At 41.6% G+C, this 19,185-nt stretch overlaps 1 protein-coding gene across 1 annotated transcript in view; it reads right to left on the reverse strand.

The window, feature by feature from the left end:
* Window positions 1-3,656: 3,656 nt before the first annotated feature.
* TFCP2L1 (transcription factor CP2 like 1) overlaps window positions 3,657-19,185 on the reverse strand; it is a 32,528-nt gene continuing 16,999 nt past the window's right edge. Inside the window, exons 3-15 of the mRNA XM_030952361.1 lie at window positions 18,843-18,919; window positions 17,162-17,267; window positions 16,812-16,918; window positions 16,069-16,221; window positions 15,121-15,231; window positions 13,323-13,414; window positions 11,916-11,964; window positions 11,726-11,819; window positions 10,831-10,921; window positions 10,155-10,255; window positions 9,048-9,190; window positions 6,585-6,636; window positions 3,657-6,145 (exon numbers count right to left, since the gene is read on the reverse strand). Of these exons, the coding sequence (XP_030808221.1) occupies window positions 6,108-6,145; window positions 6,585-6,636; window positions 9,048-9,190; window positions 10,155-10,255; window positions 10,831-10,921; window positions 11,726-11,819; window positions 11,916-11,964; window positions 13,323-13,414; window positions 15,121-15,231; window positions 16,069-16,221; window positions 16,812-16,918; window positions 17,162-17,267; window positions 18,843-18,919 (1,214 nt within the window). The 3' untranslated portion in view covers window positions 3,657-6,107. The remainder of the gene's footprint in view (window positions 6,146-6,584; window positions 6,637-9,047; window positions 9,191-10,154; window positions 10,256-10,830; window positions 10,922-11,725; window positions 11,820-11,915; window positions 11,965-13,322; window positions 13,415-15,120; window positions 15,232-16,068; window positions 16,222-16,811; window positions 16,919-17,161; window positions 17,268-18,842; window positions 18,920-19,185) is intronic.

Genomic DNA, 19,185 nt, shown 5'->3' on the forward strand with positions numbered 1-19,185 from the left:
ACTGGAAAATGACTGAACATCTGCTCATTTCCTGATTATGTAAAGTTACTAGATCTATGGTTTAAACCTTAGAGGATACTGGAGTTCTTCCAGCCAAACCACTGTGAATGCTCCACAATCCAAGCCTCACTGCCAGCATGTGTCTCACAGCTGCTCAATGGGACAGAGCATTGCCATGAGGAGGGACTCTGCTCATCTCTGATGTCAGCCAGGACAGGCTCTGAAATGGCTGTGCCTTCTGCAAGACCAAAGCCAGCTGCCATCTGACACAGCTGGTGCCCCCAGTAAAGCACATGCCCACGGTCACAGCCCCTGCAGGGACGAGGCTTCTCCTCGTGCCGTGACCCGGATCAAACACGAGCTGGTCACTGCACTGTGGGGAAATGCAGGCAGGCCCAACTCAAGGAAACTGCTGCAGGACATCTGGCTGCAGCCAACGTTCTCTGCCCAGCACTTGGCACCCTCTGCTCCCCCTCACCCTGAGGTGGTGCCCAGCCCCTCACAGCTGCACGCTGAGCAGCAGCCGATGCCGAGGCGCTCCTGTGCCCAACCGCACCAAATAAACCAGAGACCAAACCCGTGCTTCTTACAAACAGATTTATTTGCATTTTGACTGGAGCACAGATTCTAGATACAGATTTCTTCTGCACAACAGTACAAGAGCCAGTGCAAAATATGCTTTTTTTATTATTTATTCATGTACAAAAAACCCCAAAAACCAACAAAGGAAAAGACAAAGAGTGTGGCAGTATTTACTCACAACTGGTATGCCTCAGCCTCCCAATGACCCACCTCCACTCGCCCTTGCCCATCATGCCAACTTCGTGGCCAGCACTGCCTGCCTCTAACAGCTGCATTGTCAGTGAAGAGTGGCAACTCCCCTTTGAAAGATAAACACTCACCCCAAGCAAACCGGGACAGCAGGCTACTTTAAAAAGTTGGGCACACCATCTGGTCACCAATGAATCCCCCACCAGGGAGCAGAATTTTGAGGGAATGGGAAAAAAAATACAAATCAAAAATGCACAAAAAATTAGGCACTAGCTTAACCATTTGTTAGAGAGAGCCAAGGATGTTAGATACACCTCCAGTCTGCCTTCTCATATTCACCCACAGTAGTGATGATCAAAGCCAAACACTCCCCACTCTGAGTACCCTGTGCTGTCAAAGAGATTATAATCTAATGAAAATATTTCCATTACTAGCATAAAGTTAAACCATTTCATAACTGGAGGAGAAAGAGAAGCTACAGTCTGAATATAAGCATTTCTTTGAAAAGTAAAGAAAATCCCAACAGATAAGAGACAAAAAAACCTATTTGAGTCATCCACCAGATGATAGAATTACAGCCAATGCTTAAGCAATACAACACCGAGCTAGGAAAAGTCATCGTATGGTTGTTCTGCTTATGGAGTAGCCTTACTAGTTCACTAAGCATTGGGCAATCTATTTCTCTGTTACTCTAACTAATTTTCAGAAGCTGCAATGTAGAACTGCAGTGTTAGTGAAAGAATATGCTCATCTTCACCAAGGCCTGGGATTTGTATCACAGAAATTCATCAAACTTACATCACTCCAAGTGTACCGTGTCCAAATCACCTAGTTGCTACTATGGACTTTTACATTTCTACCCAAGGAATGGCTGGGTTTTGAAGCTTGATCAACCAGAGTCTTTTACATTGAACTGCAACTAAACAAAGCAGAGTACCAGTTAAAGCCAAAGAACACGTGTACTCAGCACAAATATGTGTTGATACAGTACAGTATGTATGTGGATATATATGTATAGATATATGCATATATATGTATATGTTACATTATAAGGAGAGTGCCATTCAGGGCTTCTCAAATGCAAGAATCCTTTTACCACCTCCGAGTCTTGAAACTTCAGCCCATTAAATTTCACACTAAGACAATGAGAATTCCAGTATTTTCCATATTGAATGATTATTTCTACTTTAGCCAATTAACCATGCAGGGCCAGCAGAAAGAACAGGAGCTTTAATTTTAATAGCACCAGTCCTGCCACTTCAATCAGATGGCCATGATTTTATCACCAGATCATATGCCCTCTCCCTGCCCTGCAGTTGTGTATCATGGGCATTACTGAGAGTTTTCCAGACATCACCAGAGTCATATTAATTGATCTCTATCAATTTACTCAGTTGATAGAGAAAATGCCACAATTTATGAAATTTCAAACAGACGGTACAGATCCGACAAGAATGCAAGTTTATACTCTGCAGTACTGGCTAGAGTCATATTGGTATTCATCACATAATGATTCTGCCTTTTCATCCCCAGCAAGCCCACTTTTACTCATAGTGGCTGTCATCATACACACAACTGAAGAGCTGGACAGCTTGGGAAACTGTGTTACTCACTGTCATCCTAAGCCCCAGTCCTTATAAAGTTCTGCTGCACAAATTTCACATATAGCTGTAAAAAGTTCCAGTTAAATCACTTTGAGTAGGTTTTCTTACTTTTTTAAGAAAGAAATAGAAGCAACAACAATAAAAAAGAGCAAAAATAAGTGTAACAGGCACTTAATAAAAAACTAAATGCTATTTAGATGAGTGGGAGCTACTCACCTCCCTTGCCTTTAGTCTATCTAGAATTTAGATATCTATCCCAGACTAAACATTTGTGCTTCCTCCACTCTTGAGGAAACAAAAGTTTCCCTCTGGAGGCAGGCTGTCACTTCCACAAACAGGTCAAACAAGTCCCTCCAGGGATGGCAGATCCAAGGCCAGTCAAGGATTACCTGACACACAGGTGAGACAAGTCTTTCTCTCTTTATCCCTCTGCACTTTCCTCAAGGGCAGCAGGGGAGGGGAGGTGCTGATCTCCCCTCTCTGGTGACCAGCAGCAAAAGTGAGGTAAGGGAGTGAAGCTGAATCAGGGCAAGGTCAGACTGGACACTGGAGAAAGGCTGTTCACTGGGAGGGTGGTTGGTCACTGGGACAGGCTGCCCAGGACCTCCCTTGCCCCTGGCCATGGCACCAAGCCTGCCTGAGTTCAAGGAGAACCTGGGCTGCTCTGGATGACACTCACAGTCACAGAGATCAGTTTTAGGCACTCCTGTAAGGACCAGGGCATGGAACTCTGTGACCCTTCAGGGTCCCTTTCAACTCAAGACAGTGTGTGAGTCTAAGCTGAAGTAACTCAGCAGCCTCCTGGACACCAAACCAGCCATGCTGTGTCTCCATGGATGTTTATGTTACTTAACCACAAACCTCCAAATTCCTGTTGGGGCTACAGAGGTCAAACAAGGACTAGAACTACTCTGTCAAATAAGGGTAGGTATTACACACACCCCTAAGCCATACAGCTTTACAACAGGCTCACACAGAGCCAACCCATAGGAAAATATACATAGACTATAGGATTGTTTACTCTGGTATATCTTTTTAGAGCATGAGACCAAGATCTTTTGTCAAATTCATCCTCAAATTATTTGTTTTATTTATTTTTAAAAATCTAAATACAGGAAGGCCCTAAGAGACTTCTTTTTGTTCAAAATTCATCAAGCAAGTGCTATTGAAACACAATGAGGACTTTGGCATATAATTCCTTATAGGCAAGAGTTGGTTTTTAAAAGAATCAAGAAGTTAGACATTTTATAACAAGCAAACAGTTCTCAGTCCCTAACTCTGGCAGCAAAGCCACTTCTATCCTTTCTTCACTCTACTGTATCAGTATTGCTGTGTCCCCTCAGTTACAGGGCTATCACATCCAAGTGGATATATGATACAGGCTACACTCCTGGCAGCTTCAAGGTCTATTTAGAACCCTTCCCACAAGGTGAGATTCACCTGAGCTGCATGCCAATGACAGCCACACCATGCACTGGACCAGTATTACAGAGCAGGATGAAAAACCACAGCCAACATCCATCTTCCAAAGCACCTTCTAGAAAATAAATCAAGCAGCTCCTGGTGCACAGGAGCACACTGGGCCCACCTGCTCAGAGAGGCATCTGGAATTCATTCACTGTTTTAGAAGGCAGTTGTGTGTGGCCACAACCTGGATTCCATGGCCAGGAGCTGCTCCTCACCAACACAGCTTGGTTCTCAACCAAGAAGCCTCAATTCCTTCATTTCAGAAGGGGGAACCACCACATCCCAAAGCCTAGACACCCTTTTTGCATGCCTACAATTCATGGAGCATCCAGGACAGTCAGTTGAGCAAGATCGTGCCTAAGGAGGCATTGCTGCTCAATTAGCTGAGTTGGCTGAAGGTTTTCCCATTGTAACACAAGTTTTCTATTCTAGTATTATTTTCGGTGTAAAAAAAAAAAAATCAGTGGAGATGGGTGGGGTTTTTTGCGCAAAACTTGATGCTTTAATGAAAAAAATGTTGCTTTTCTCAATATTTTGCTGTTTATTTCTGTTGGGAACACTTGAAACACATAACTTTTGTCAGAGAAATATCAGTCCGTGTCTGTCCGAATTCCTCCAGTGTCAGCTGGGAGCTGTAACTCAAGGGCTCCACAGCCCCCTCTCTCCCTGGGCACCTCTCCAGCCCTCATGACGCATTCCCTGTTTGACTAACCCAGGGTAGGAGCATCATGGGATCTGTAATTCAGCCAAAGAGCTCAGCCCCAAGGGAGACATGGCGCACAAGGCACTTGAATGACAATTTCTGAGGGCTGCAACAGTAGCTCAAACTGATGCTGCTTTAAGGGCCAAATGGATTTAATTAAATGTTTCCATCTCAAAAGGCTGGAACATTTTATTCAGTGTTTTCCAGCTGACAATTTCTCATTTTTTGAAAAATTTCCATTCCAGGAAAACGTTTGGTATTTCAGCTTTCCATGTCAGTTCAGGATGAAATGAAATGTTCAAGAATCAGATTTTGATGGTGCATAGACACTCAGTTTGGGGAAACAGCCATATTAGCTGTCAAAAGTGAAATGGTTTCATCCATGCAGAAAAGGTGTGATCCAATTTGCCTTTGACTTCAGTGGAAGCCACCTTTTCAGCTTAATGCAGCCTGGATGGAGTCCCAAAAGACCAAGGGAGGGTGGAGCTGATCATAGTTACAGATATGGGAAACAGGGGTCAAAGGTGAAAGAGCAAGAATATAAGAAGCAGCAACTAAGATGATCTGTTACTTGGTCTTGATCAAAACAGTTTTACTCCAGTAACAGGATGAAAATCCATTTAGATTATAACTTCTAATTCCCAGTTACAGTAAAGATAGCAGTTAATCACTAATTTGTAGAGTAGAATAAATCCATAGTATGAATTTGTCATGAGCACTAGAGCTTCCAATGCTCAAAACAGTTCCTCAGAAAACCTTCACATGCTTCATTCAAGGAGCCTACTCTTAAGCCACAGACAATAATATGGTACTGAACTGCTCACCACAAGTTGTCTGTCCTCCCTTGAACCCCCTCAGAACTGCTCTGCCAGATTGGTACTACAGAAGGTCTGTCAGGAGGGACCAGGGTCTCTGGACTAGGAGCACACCTGCAGGTGCAGAACAGCAAAGTGTGGGCTTCCAGAGTTGACACTGTGGTGAAGGCTGGGCACTAAACCCATCCTCTGCACTGCCCAATCTGTTCTGGGAGGTAGCCCCACGCCTTCCACCTCACAGAGTACAAGGGGAACCCTGGGGAGTCCACATCCATCAGCATCAGGGTGTGTGTTGAAAGCAAGAGAGCACTCAGAACTGTAAGTAAATAAATTCATCTGAACATGAGGGGTGAAGAGAATTGGGATTTGTTTATCTTTCATTTCCCTTTAGTACAAGGCAGATGTTTCTAAGTAATAAGCAGAAACCTCTACAATTTTCAAGACTGAAGAGGAAGGGAGGGAGGAAAAAACATGTACAAGCTTTGAGGATGTTCTCAGCTCCAGCTTAAAAAAACCAAAAGAACCAAAACAAAAATCAAACCAAACAAACAAAAAAACCAAACCCACCAAAATCACACACCACCAAAAATTTCTATCTGTAAAAGCAAGTTTTTTCTTAAGCTGTTTGGTAATTCTTAGTTCATAGGAGCATTTATCCAGAAGGTTCTTCATGTTTCCAGTCTAGGTTGTAGCAATCTCAGTGAGGCACTAAGTTTTAGGCCGTTAAAGTCTCTCTGTGCAGCACGGTCATTTTAAAATGATGTGGTAGCCATCATTGCTTTCAGCTGTAACAAAGAAATGCAAAGCATATTTTCATTGCTTTTAAGAAACACGAGAGATACAGATCTTCAAGTTTTCTTTCTAGGTAGTTTGCAATAGTTTATACACTTGTTTCACGACCCACTCATGAAAACCAATGTTGAACACCTAAGTCAAATAATTTACATAAAAAACCCCTACATACTATCATATTTTATCATTTTACTCGAAGGCTTCCTGCTCATTTATGTCAGTGGTGTCAATAGATTTATGGAATTTTTGTAACAGTGTAACTGGGAGTAAAGCATTGATCAGTCTATCATAGTGTAGGCAACAGCTTGACTTACACTAGATTAGATTACTTATCTTTTCAGGATAACAGCAGTGAGTTTGTGATAATGTTTAGTGCAATTGAAAGGAGGAATTATCTTTAGAGTAACAGGTAACAGCAGCAGCAATACACACCTTTCAATGTACTGATAACAAAACAGGATTCGTCTTGGAAGTTTTGCACCATCTGAAGGGCAGAAGAAAAAAGCCAACACAATACATTTTTAGCAATTAAATTCACAATTCTTTCAGAGCCAGTATAGACTTAGAGGAGAGGTATCAAACAGCACTTGGTGTCTAGTCCTGCACAGTCCTGAGTAACCCTGCCCATGAGGTTATTAACGTACATGACTGATCAATTAAGGTCCTTGCAGTTGCTAGCGTGTTTAAGGGAAGCTCACACTAAATGTGCTTGCCTGAAACTGATCTAGCTTATCCAGCATTCTACCATCCTCTTTGCAGCTCTTGATCCTGAAGGCTCCTGTACCACTACAATGCTTCTATTAAAGATCACTCTCTTTGCTGCTTTCAGTGAAGCTGTACTAGTTTAGACAGGATTAAGGTAGTCCCTTTCCTAAAATCCAACAGTGGTAATTATATATTGAGCTGAACTATGGAGCTCAGCTGAACTTACATCAGCATTTAGAGAATACCTGGGGAATGGAAAACCCCAAGAAATGGACTCCCTGCTGAATAAAGGAATTGCTACTGAAAAGCCACCTCAGCAGCATCCATCTGGCTATTTTGATCAGACATTAGTACACATGCTGTGCTTGCAGGATTCATTTACCCGTTTGTATTTTGTCAAGGAACAAGAATTGTAATGAAACGGTTGTAAGAAGCAGACAAATCATGGCAAGAAAGACTAGAACCTAAAGATATTTGAGCTATTCATGAGAGTCAACTAGCAACTAGATTTTCAGAAGAGGTGCAGATTCTAGCGACAGCTTTAAATAAGGAGATAAAGATTATTTCAGCTGCAATATCAAAAGCCCATTTAAGATTCATCCTTAGTCAATTCATCCTTAGCTTCCTCCCATCTTAGAGTAGTTATGTGGGACAGAGGAGGTGAATTACCTTCAGGAGGTGTCTCACACAGTTGAAGCAAATGCTGGACACAATTCCAGAGAAGGAAACAGTGACCTGAACCCCTCTGATCAGTTAATGAAATCCAGTTTTGTGAAAAAGCCTTCTCCTAGCTACTGAGTATCATTCAAGAAGTGCATTTTTCATCTGTAATTTCTCACATCAAAACACCCTTTTCAACTTAGACTGATCTCCCTATACTCTTTTGGATTTAACATCCAGCCTCTACTCCTTCAAATCAAGCTTCTCTGGCCAGTTTGTGTGTCTTTGCCTAATGATGCATGAAGTACATTCACAGAGTGCCGCACTCTTGCCGCTATAGTACTAGAACAAGAAAAAAATATTAGAAAAGCAATAGAATTTGTTAATAATTGACTTGAGCAAATACTTAAAGCCTTATACCCAGGCTGGTTCATGCAATTCCCCTACCAAGAGCTGCCTCCAAGCACTTTGCATCCATAAAGCATTGAAGTTTCAGATTTAATCAGGCTGGAATAGCAAGGAGACTTCAGGAATAAGCATTACAGCCTCCATTTAGGCTCCAGTTGAGACCTATGCTCTGCTTCATTTGTTTTAACAATGCTTCTTTAAATGAAGCTCCTTAAGTGATTCTGGTGCATGAATGAGTAAGTAATTTAGCAGAGGAAAAAGAGGAAGAAAGGCAACTCACTATTAACCTGTAAGTTAATGGAATGGACTAAATTAAGGCATCATATAATGGGAGACAAACCGTATCAGAGGTCCATGAATTATAGTATGCATATAGTGACAGACCCAGTGCCTGGAAACATGGGCCAAGATGTAAAACTAATTGCCCTACAGATTTTCAAACTTACCTTCTTTGGGCAACTTACCTACTTAATTTTTAAGGTTCTTTAGATTCTCACTTCAACATGTGTGTAAGTAGCCAAAATTAAAAGAAATTCGTAGAACCATTTAGGCTGGAAAAAACCTCTAAGACCACCATGCACAAACATTGACCTGGCACCAGCAAGCCCAACTCTGAACCATGTCCCCAAGTGCCACAGCTACACGACTTTTAAACACCCCCAGGGATGGTAACTCAACCACTTCCCTGAGCAGCCTGTTCCAATGCTTGATAACCCCTTCAATAAACAATTTTTTCCTAATACTCAAGCTAAACTTTCCCTGGTACAACTTGAGGCCATTTCCTCTCATCCTGACACTTGTTACTTGGGAGAAGAGACAGAGCCCCACACTGCCACAACCTCTTTTCAGGTAGAACGCAGTAAATGACCAATTTTGTTTTGTTTTGCTTTAAAAAAAAAACCAAAAAACCAAAAACCCAAACATCTTTTACAAAGCAAAGGTCTTGAAACCACACCAAAATCAGTGTTGTGCATGCTGATTCGCTACTTTGACTTGTTGGGATTAATGGCTTTACAATTCTCGCTTGAAGATGCATTCCATAATTTGAAAGTTCATTCTAACTCCAAGAAGTCAGACAACTGTTCCACCTCAGACAAAGCTGCAGCCCCTTCAGCCCCTCACCTCATTGCTCACTAGGACGTGGATGCCCGTGGGTCCCTGCCGGTAGATGCGGTTGATCTGCTGCGGAGAAATGCTGTACAGGTTTGCAATCTTCTCCAGCAACTCCAGCGTGGTCAGCTCCTCTAAGAAGATTGCATGATACACTGCAACAAGTGGAAAGCAGCTACAGAACAGCAAATACAGATGGCACCAACACACTCAGCATCAACAACCAAATGGGTTTAAGATGAGGGTTCAAATGGAATAAACAAGATTAGTATTTTAAGGCATCCCCCAAATATCTGGCTTAATAATTTGCTGAAAAATACCCACTATTCCTATGCAGCAGGCAATTAAAACACACACAACTTCTACCCAGAGGAAAACATGGGGACTAATTACAACTTGCACCATGAGGCACTAAAACAGCCTTCTCATAAAGCTGCTTATATTTTTGGATAATCTTCTTTTACTGATTTTTGAAGTTTAAAAAAAAGAATTCAATCAAATAGTAAAACACATGCTATGTCACACAAAAGCAGTATTTTATTAGACACCATTCACTGATTCCATAGGCACAAACTCGAACATACAATATATAAGGATGACAGTATTGTTTTAGAAATCTAATCCAAATTATAGCTACCAGGTAGGAAAGCTGTGCCTGTTTATTACTAAATGCAAGATTTAAGGATAATCTTTGTTCTAATTTGATTGTACATTGTGTCATGAGGGATGAAAAATTCCCAAAAGCTGTGAACTTTCAAGAATCATAACATTACTTTAAGACCTACCGACCTTCCACTTCCCTGATTTTTTTCAAACAAGACATAATCTAAAGAAAATTGAGGTTGGAAGGGTGTTTTTTAATGTTGTTGTCCTTACTAAGAACTGAATAGAGATTTTGCTGTGGCACTCTGCAGATAATTTGTAAGCTGGGTCTGTCCCCCAGGCAGACAGTGCCATTTGGAATCTGTAGCTGTGAAACCATAACCAAAGTAGCAAAACTGGGATAAACAGGATCCCTTCAAACACTAAGGACACCAAGCTGTCCTGCACAGGAGCTCAGGCAGAAAGCAGCATCCTCACCAGGTAAGTGTTTAACAAAATCCATACATAAGAACTTACCACAAAGACTGCCATCTCCATTTTCTCGTTTTTGGTGGAGATGGGACCTGTTTTGCTCTGGTTCTTGACAGACATAAATTGTCATCTTGGGCCTCACATTTCTGTGGATTAATCAAAACCAGTAGTAAGTTATTTAGTAGATCTGAAATAGTTCCAGGTCAGTTATCAAACAGTAAGAGATGGAATCATTCAGGCCATGCATAAGTAACAAACTAAGGGATAGTCTTGATGCTGGTGACTAGACAGCCTAGGATGTCCAGCAAGAGACTCCTGGGAGGTGATGCAGAGCATCTTAATCTTTTCAAGATCAGGTAACAACAAACAGTTCACAGCACTTGCTAAGCAGTTCATCATGCCTGCCTCTACTGATTTAAATCCTGCTCAGCTGTAGAACTTATGAGCAGCATAGGATATTGTACGCTGTGGATCTCATGAAATGGATGCAAGCTATCAGCTGGTAGCAAATAAACCACTAGAGATCCACATTATGCTGCTTTGTTTTGGCAACATTTCTGAGCTGTGCTTGGATTTGAGTATCATTGTGATCTCCAGTCCCTGAGAAAACCTCTCTGAAGTATTAAGAGGGAATCTAAATGCTACAACTTCAGGATTACCTTCTAGTTAACACTGAGATTATCAAAGGATCATAAAAAAATAGGAAGGAAATAGTACAAACCTTCCTTTAATTGCATTAAAGAGCCGAATTCCATCAGCAGGTCCACAGATTTGAACAAAATCTTCTTTGGACATCTTCAGTAAGTCGGCACCTACATATTTCAAATTGATTTTTCTTCAGAAGTTAAGCAAATCTCAGCTTCCAAACAGGATGTATGGGCAGCAGAAAAGGGCAGGGGTAGAGGGCACAGAGAATCCACAAAACTAAACTAGATTGATTTATACAGAGAAGTTGCAAATTGAGAGAGGTGTGCACTTTAAATCAATCACTGTGAAACAGAAAGCTGGCAGCTGCCAAAAGAACAGTGCTGCATTGGAAAATATTCCAGCCAACTCGTAAATGAGCTAGATATTTCACATTGGCCATTAAATGACCTGGTCTTCTGTAACTGTCACATTCACTGAGTTATTTCATCATGCTGCAAGTCAGAGAGAGTCTCCTCATGGTTTCAACACCTCTAACAACTGCCCCTTCCACCATCTTACTGGTGTGTACAACTATTGAATGGGAGGGCACAGTGAAAGTGCCAGATGCTTCTTAAATGCGCACATGGACAGGATGGGAGGCAGCAGACAGAAGACAAAACGCTGATTAGATGTAAGAAGAAACATTTTCACTTTCAAAATAGATAAGTATTTGAAAAGAGATTGCGGAATTTCCAGCTTTGGAGATGTTCAAAGGCAACTGCACAAGGCCCTCGACTTGCTTTGAAGTTGCACTTCATTTTTTAGTCTACAAACTGTTTTGACAAATGGTAACTAATCTAAGAACCAAAGAACAACCACACTGGATCAGACCAAGGATCCCATCAAACGTGGCCAGCAGCAGATGCTACATGAGCTGCACTTACAGAAGAGAAAAAAAACCAGAATATCTCTGGACTGTTTAAACTCACCCGAAAAACTTGAGAAGAGTCTACAGAATGGAGAGAACCTATTACGATGAAGCCACTGCTGGGCATCTTGAATAGAAGCAGAAGGAAGGAGATGCTACATTGCAAAAAGAATAAGAAGGTCTTGAAATGAACTGTTCACCAGTGTCCTAAAAGAGAAAAGCACCACATTAACATGATCTCAAGTACTTACATCATTGGTGGGAGGCAGGAGCTCCATTTGGTGGGTTGGAGAACTGTTGCTAAAAGAAATTATATAAAGTTGGAAGAGAAAAAAAACACATTATTTTAAATTTTACATTGCAGTGTCCATCCTCTTCCCCTCCTCTATTTGACTCAACTTTCACAAGTTACATCCAATTTGGCTTTTTTTGTCTGTTACATCCAACTTGACTTTTTTTGTCAATCAGATCTTTAAAAAGGTGTTCAAAATTTGGAACAAGAACAATAATAACAAAACAAAGCTCTCTACCTGAATCTTTTTTTGGTCAGTTGAGGTCCTCCTCAAAACTGAGAGAAAAAACTCAGGTTTACTGACCGCAGTCAAGCTTTTCCATATGGTTGACTCACTAATGTGACATCACCTAAGCAAGAAAATAGTAACCTACAGGGTGGCTGAATTTGAAATTTCTATGAGCCAGAAATATCCTAACTAAATCTACTGTCAAATAATAATTCTTTTAAAAAATTGAAAAAAGGACCTTATAATTCAACCCTGGTGTTATCTTAAACATAGTCAAGTGCCATAAATCATGCAAAACCGCATTTCTACTAAATTCTCCTAAACACAGACAGGACTCCTAAACATACCAGGGATTTTACCAAAGGAAAAAATACTCAGCAAATCTCTCTATTAACACAAAATTTTGTAATTTCAGTGTTTGTTCTTTTTCATGGTCTGACGGGATTCGTTGAAAATTAGTGATACAACATGGATTAATACAACATGGTAATTAAGTTGTGTGGGAAGGCAATAAGATGGCAGAGTCCTACCAAAAGAAAAAGGCCTATACCAAATTCCTAAGGGGAAGTATGCACAATGGAGGACTGATAAGTACTGAGGGACACCAGTTATCATCTTCAGCATTTCAGAATCACTAGAGCTGTCTCATTATGATGGCTATTTAATGAATTAAACATGCCTTCATTAGTCCTTTGTTCTGAAACAGCATCTCAAAACCCAGGCTGTTTTGCCCCAAACAGGATTTCTTTACATGTCATTCACCTAGGAATTCAGCACCCCAAACTACCTCAAGACAGAAATTAAGGAAGAAACACCAACTCTGAAGAGGTGCTGAAAGCCTCTACACACTTGTGAGAAGATACTGGGGTTGGTGGCACAGGGCATGGTGTGTTCTCACCATGAGTTGCATGAGGCCCTCCGATGCTCACCTTCCAACCACATAAACAGTGCATGTACAAACAGTACCCTGCACTACAGGGAATTCCTGGATGGAAGGTCTTAAAGGCTTTTGGAAAATACTTTCTCCTTGCCAGAAAGGGAGGAGGTCCTTAACATCATCTTGCAGGGTAAGAAATGCATGGACACACAAAGGCTACCATATCAAGAGGAAAGATAAAGCATGTATTTGTTACATACCCATCTCCAAGGTTGAAGCTGTTGGGAGAGCTGTTGTAGCTTGGAGATGGAGCATTGTTCATTTGATAAGGCACATCTGGCCAGGGAGAGCACTGTTGGAAGAAAGGCAGTGGGGAAACTTTCGTAAGGATGGAAATAAAGGATTTGATTCTCCTCTAATACCACATTCATGCTGTTGCCACGCCACTAACTTCAGCTCATCACTCCTGCTGGGAGGAGGAGACAGGCCATGGATTTTCTACACTTCTCTCCAAGTGGGCTGTCAGGGGGCCAAGATTGATTCCAGTTGTGCATTCCACATTTCTTTCTCCCATTTCACAAAGCCTGTCCCCAAATAACACTGGGCCAAAGTGTGCACAGCTGTAAGTCAGAGTAACGCCAGTAAGTCAACTCAGACTGAAGGCAGCAATGATACAGAAATACCCCTGGTCTCAATTATAAATCCCTAATTAAATCCAGGCAAGAGTGACAAAAATGCTCCTGTGGCATTGCTTCAGGTTTATACCAGCAAAACAGCAGAATTTGAACCAGCCTTCTGAAACCTCTGGCTATTAGTCAAACAGCTCCAGTCATAAATGGGTACTAAGTGGAGAAAACTCAAGATAGACAGACAAGACACAAAGCTACTAAAAGCCTTCACAAATATAGGTCAGACTCCACATTCCATGACAGTAGTGTAAAACCAGAGTAACCCAGCTAGAATTGGTGACTCTGTCCTGAATTTAAGCCACAGTAATCAGCAGGAGAAATCTAGCCCTGTTGAACCCCCCACCACCAAGAGCTCAAAAAAATGCTCTGTAGTGGCCTTGTTTGCAATGATAAAAAGACACCAAGTGTAGCTTTGGAGCTTTATCATCTCCACAAACACTAGCAAATATTTTATAATCTCCACAAGCACTGGCAAATATTTAACTCTTTGGCAACCCACATTTCCCCACGCAATATGTCAAAGTGCATCAGAGCTCACAGGGAGAGTCTGGGATCTGCCAACTCAGTAGAATTAGGTCTGTCAATCAGAAAACATGTTGGTTGCTCCTGGCAACATGAGGAAAATGGTGTGGGAGAGATTGGATGTCACAAATAGGAAGCTGATTTAAATTAAGAATAATTAACATAATTTTTGGAAGTCCAGCAAGCTGCTCCAAAAAAAGAACTAAATCAAATAAGTCATTCCCATAGGGAGACTAAACACTTTTCAATCTCTTGAGTCCTGTTGCTGACTAATTCTACAGCCTATGGTAAGTTTATACAAACATCTTAGTAATGACAGGGAGGGGCAGAAACACATACAACTCTACACCAGATGCATCAGAATATAAGACAAGATATTCCTAGAGTACAACCCAAAATCTTGCACGTAACAACAGCTTCATAGGCACAGAAAAACAAATTAATAATTTAATCAGACGGCCTATTCATCTGCCCGAGTGTCCCACCTTCAACATGAGCTTTTGCCAAGCAGTTCTGAAAAAAAATACAGACAACTGTATTTTCATACAACTGGCATCTGAGGACCATGACAAGCGCCCAGGAGCACAGTGGTGAAAATTAGGAAAGTTGTTGTTTTGGGGTTTTTTTAAAGCCAGGCTGCTAAGGGTTAGTTTATACCCCAAGAGATTAACTTTGGCATCTTTCATAAATTTCAACAGTGAGTCATTTTATAATTTCACTTCCCTCTCAGTTTCACCGAGATCTGAGCACACATGTCTCTACAAGACAATCTCCAGGGCTAAGATGCTGTTTTCTTTTAAATTTATCTCCCAACATGATGTAGTATGATGTGTCTAAAACACTTTACCTCTGTGAGAATAGTTGTCTCATAGGAAGGCTGATACTTCTCCTTTTCCTGGGTGGTCTTCTTTTCCATTTTTTCCCTGTCAGTCTTCTGTTTTCTGTCTGCTCCTTTAGGCTATAAGTACAAGCACAGGCTCTCCCTTATGCCAGGCATTACAAGTTTGGAGACAGAGGCCAACAATTTTATCTAATCTGTTCACAAAAGCCTCCTTAAGATTTACAGGCATTCTACATATGAAACAGGATCAGATCTGCATTTTCTAGACAAAATAATTAATCAAGCATCCCTACTGTTTCTGCACATCCACCACTGACCACAGCCCTAAGATGTGATTCCAACTACTTCAGTCCATAAGTCATGCACCTCAACTGGCATTCGTATCATCTTTCCAGAAACAGGAAAGACACTACTCACAGGAACACAACTGGAGCAGCAGATCCCTTGAGCAAACAGGCCTATGGGAGTTTGTTAAGTAGCTATAGGTCTGCCATGCCCAGATTAGGAGCTTCAAAGATGCTTGGTCTCTGAATCTTTTCCTCCTCCAGGCATAAGAGACAAACTGTGCTCCAACAACAAAAAGGTATTTAAGATCTCCACAATAAAATTTTATTGTTCATGGAGAGTTCAAACAAAGAAACTGAAGATGCCCTAATATCTTGATTGCCTAGGAGCATCAAAACACACCGGATACCCCAAATATGTCAGTATTTTTGTAGCGTTTGAGGTACAACAGACTGGCACAAGTCTTGGTGCAACATTTCAACTAGAATTGCTGTGTAGGGCAGTGTTTATACCACCACGTGCACAGGAGTCCTGTTTAAGATCTTAAGCATTCCCAGTTAAAAGTCTGTTCTTTTACTCCAGTATTTGCATTGCTCCTATACCACCTGAAAACTTCTCATATTCCTCAGCCTTAATCTAGTTGATAACAAAGCCAAAACTACCTCATACCTTGAACACTTTGATCTGGCAGCTTGCAGAATGCAAGTGTTCTGTGTATTCACCATTTTCATTCTGCTTAAAGGTGTCGATTTGCACCCGGAAAGGCACCCCCTTCTCTCCTCCATGCTTCCGTGGAGTAAACTCTGTGCTGATGCAATGTACCTGGCAAAACAGAAACTGTTCTCATCTCTGGAGACAGCTGGAACCAGTGCTCATCTGATTTTCAGATACTGCCTGAACATGAGGTTTTGGCTCCTCACAAAAAAATAAAAGAGGCAGAAGAGCTCATATATTTTCATTGCTGTTCCTTTCGACAAAATAATCAGGAGAGCAAGCAGTTCAGAAAGAAACAGGGCATCAGGAAAAGCATCCTTTCATTTAAGTAAATCTCTCATTCAGATTAAAAACAGTTGATGCTCAGAATGAGAAATAGTGACGTAAGAGGAAAGCAAGGAAAACTAACAGATCATGAACAGTTTCCTCAAAACAAAACCTATGCTTAGAAAACAACACTCGTGTCTGAGTATTTTTTTAAAGAAAATCCTGGCAGTAGCAGATAGTACTCCAACATTAACAAGTAGCCAGCAAATTGATTTAGTAAGTATCCTACAAATTGATTACACATGATTATCACAAGTTAGTAATTATCATTACCATCCTCTCTTGTTCATGTACTGGCTATTTTATCTCCCCAGGTCTTTAAAAGATATCTAACCACTGCATTTACCACAGAAATATGACTTAACTCTTACCTGAATGAATGCTGAAGCCCTCTTTGACGGATCCCAGAGAAATTCAACAGTGTTCAACTGGGTCGGGCTAGCCCTGGGATCCAAGATACCAACTGACAGCGGGATATCTGTAGAAGAAAACCCCTAAAATTTTAAAAATATTAAATTGAAGAAGAGAAAGCATTTCCATACAATCAGAACATGCATGTGAAAGCGAAGCCATGAAAGACAGCTCTACTTGGGCCTACAGTGCTAGATTGTCCTTCCCTCCCAAAGATATACAAGATTCTTAGGAAACCTAAACATGCAAGCACTGCATGCACCACTCATCCCCCCAGGAGTGCAGAGGTGCCACAATGAAATAGCCTCACCTATATCAAGGATGCGGTCCCCAGGCCGACTCCACCTCCAGCCCTCGAGCTGCTGATGCTCCGTGTACTGCAGGCGGCGGTCGTGGAAAACCACACGAATTATACTCTGTCAAAAAAAGACAGCAGCATGAACAATGGCATCCAGAACCCTCTCTCAAGATGACTTTGGTTTTCCAGAGTAGAAGCAAAAGCTGATCTGTTACGCTTCTCACCCCCATTGATGAGGAGAGTAGAAGGGTCCCCCTAAGAGACCCATCACCATGGGTATCAAATTCCTAAGGGACCCCTGAGAGAGAAGCACACTTCCCCCTTCACAGGGCACATCTTACAAGAGTAACACAGCCCTGTACAGCTTTCTGGGATTCACTCTGGAAGCACTATAGCAATGTCCACCTAATCTTAGGTGTTGTGGCATGTAAACATCACTATTTTGCCTCAACACCCAAAAAGGCTCATATGGGGTTAATATTTAATGAGTCTGTACCATGTCCCAACCCCAGCATATCCCATTCTGATTTGTAAATGTGGAAGCCAGCTCACCTGTCCCTTGCCCCAGTGGAGCTGACATGTCCAGACACCTTGTCAGTGGGAATTAAACTTTATTCCAGCCATTAAGAGCCAGTCATTGGATTTGCACCAGAGTAGTTAAACAAGGGTAGGTAGAGTAGGAAAGCATCTGTAACAGCAGGCTGGTCTGCAATAGTGCAGCCATGCCAATAACTGGAGAAAAAAGGCTGGAATAAGGGCAATCCCTAGGGCAGACAAGTCCTAAGTACTCCTAACTAATAAGTTCTTTTGTATATTCACAGTGCTATACTTACATGAGTTAATGACCCCTAACATCCCTGTTTTTCAAGCCCACACTCTTGCTGGGGACTTCTGTATCATGTGAGTGAGAAACTTTTGCCAGTGAACCTGCAAAATGCCCAAATCAAACCCTAGCTTCAAGATGCAAACAAGCCACAGTGGGAACACCTGCAAAATTGGAATCCCAATCCACATACTACCTGAAATGGGCCAAAAGACAAATAGAGAATGGCCTAAACTTGGATAACATTTGAAATCCAAATTGGAAGACTAATTTTGCAACTAGTTCCCACTTCTCAAAGGAAATCCTGAGGCAGAAAGCCAAGAATTGAAGGTTGGATCCAGAACCAGGGTCCAGACCAACATTTTTGAATTTTAACTGTTTTGGCAGTGGAGGAAATGACAGGAAAAAGTCCCCCAAACCAAATGATCAAGTTCTATATGTTCATCATTATGCCCATTACCAAAGTAAACTGGAGCTATACAGAATCTGCCTGGCAGAACTATGTAAACACCTGGGCCCTCCATTTGTCACGTAACAACCCAGGCATGTTGCTGTGATTCAGTAGGGAGACAAGGCTGCCTCTCCACAGCTTTGATCATGTTCACCACTGAACTTTGGGATTCCCCTGAACCCAATATTCACAGTGAAACTCTGGGGTCATGATCACAAATAGAATAAAGGTTGCCCTGAAGCCCTGCAAAGCCAAGCTGCATAGTCCCATGAAGCTAGCACTCAACAACTCCATCACCCCTGCTTCCATTAAAAACAATGGCAAAGTGCTTTCCATTGTCTCAGTGGGAGCAAGGTCAGGCCCTTCATTAAAGGCTGTATGTAGTAGCAGGAAGAAAAGAAATCTATGTTTCTCCTTACCTTTACATATTTTGTGTTTAAATCTTGAAACTCTCCCAATTTCCTATTCTCAAGTAGACGGATTTCATAAGACTGACCTAGAGTTTAAGGAAACATTTCCAAGGTGTTTAATATGTTGTAGCAATGAGAGAGTCATGCTGGCATTTATGTGGCTGATAAAGCATACGTTTGATCAGGGAAAGCTTATTTTTGCTAACATAATGCATTTGCCCCAATAATCGACAGGCACTAAAGCACAGCAGGGGAAGGTTTGCCTTTTGGCAGCTAAAAGCTCTCCATTAGGGCATCAATTATAGCTGTCTCCCGAGGCTGCTATGGTTTTCTGGTCACCCTCCAGAAAGTC

The sequence above is a fragment of the Camarhynchus parvulus genome, chromosome 7 (genome assembly GCF_901933205.1).
Source record: "Camarhynchus parvulus chromosome 7, STF_HiC, whole genome shotgun sequence".
In the NCBI taxonomy this organism is placed as follows: Eukaryota; Metazoa; Chordata; class Aves; order Passeriformes; family Thraupidae; genus Camarhynchus; species Camarhynchus parvulus.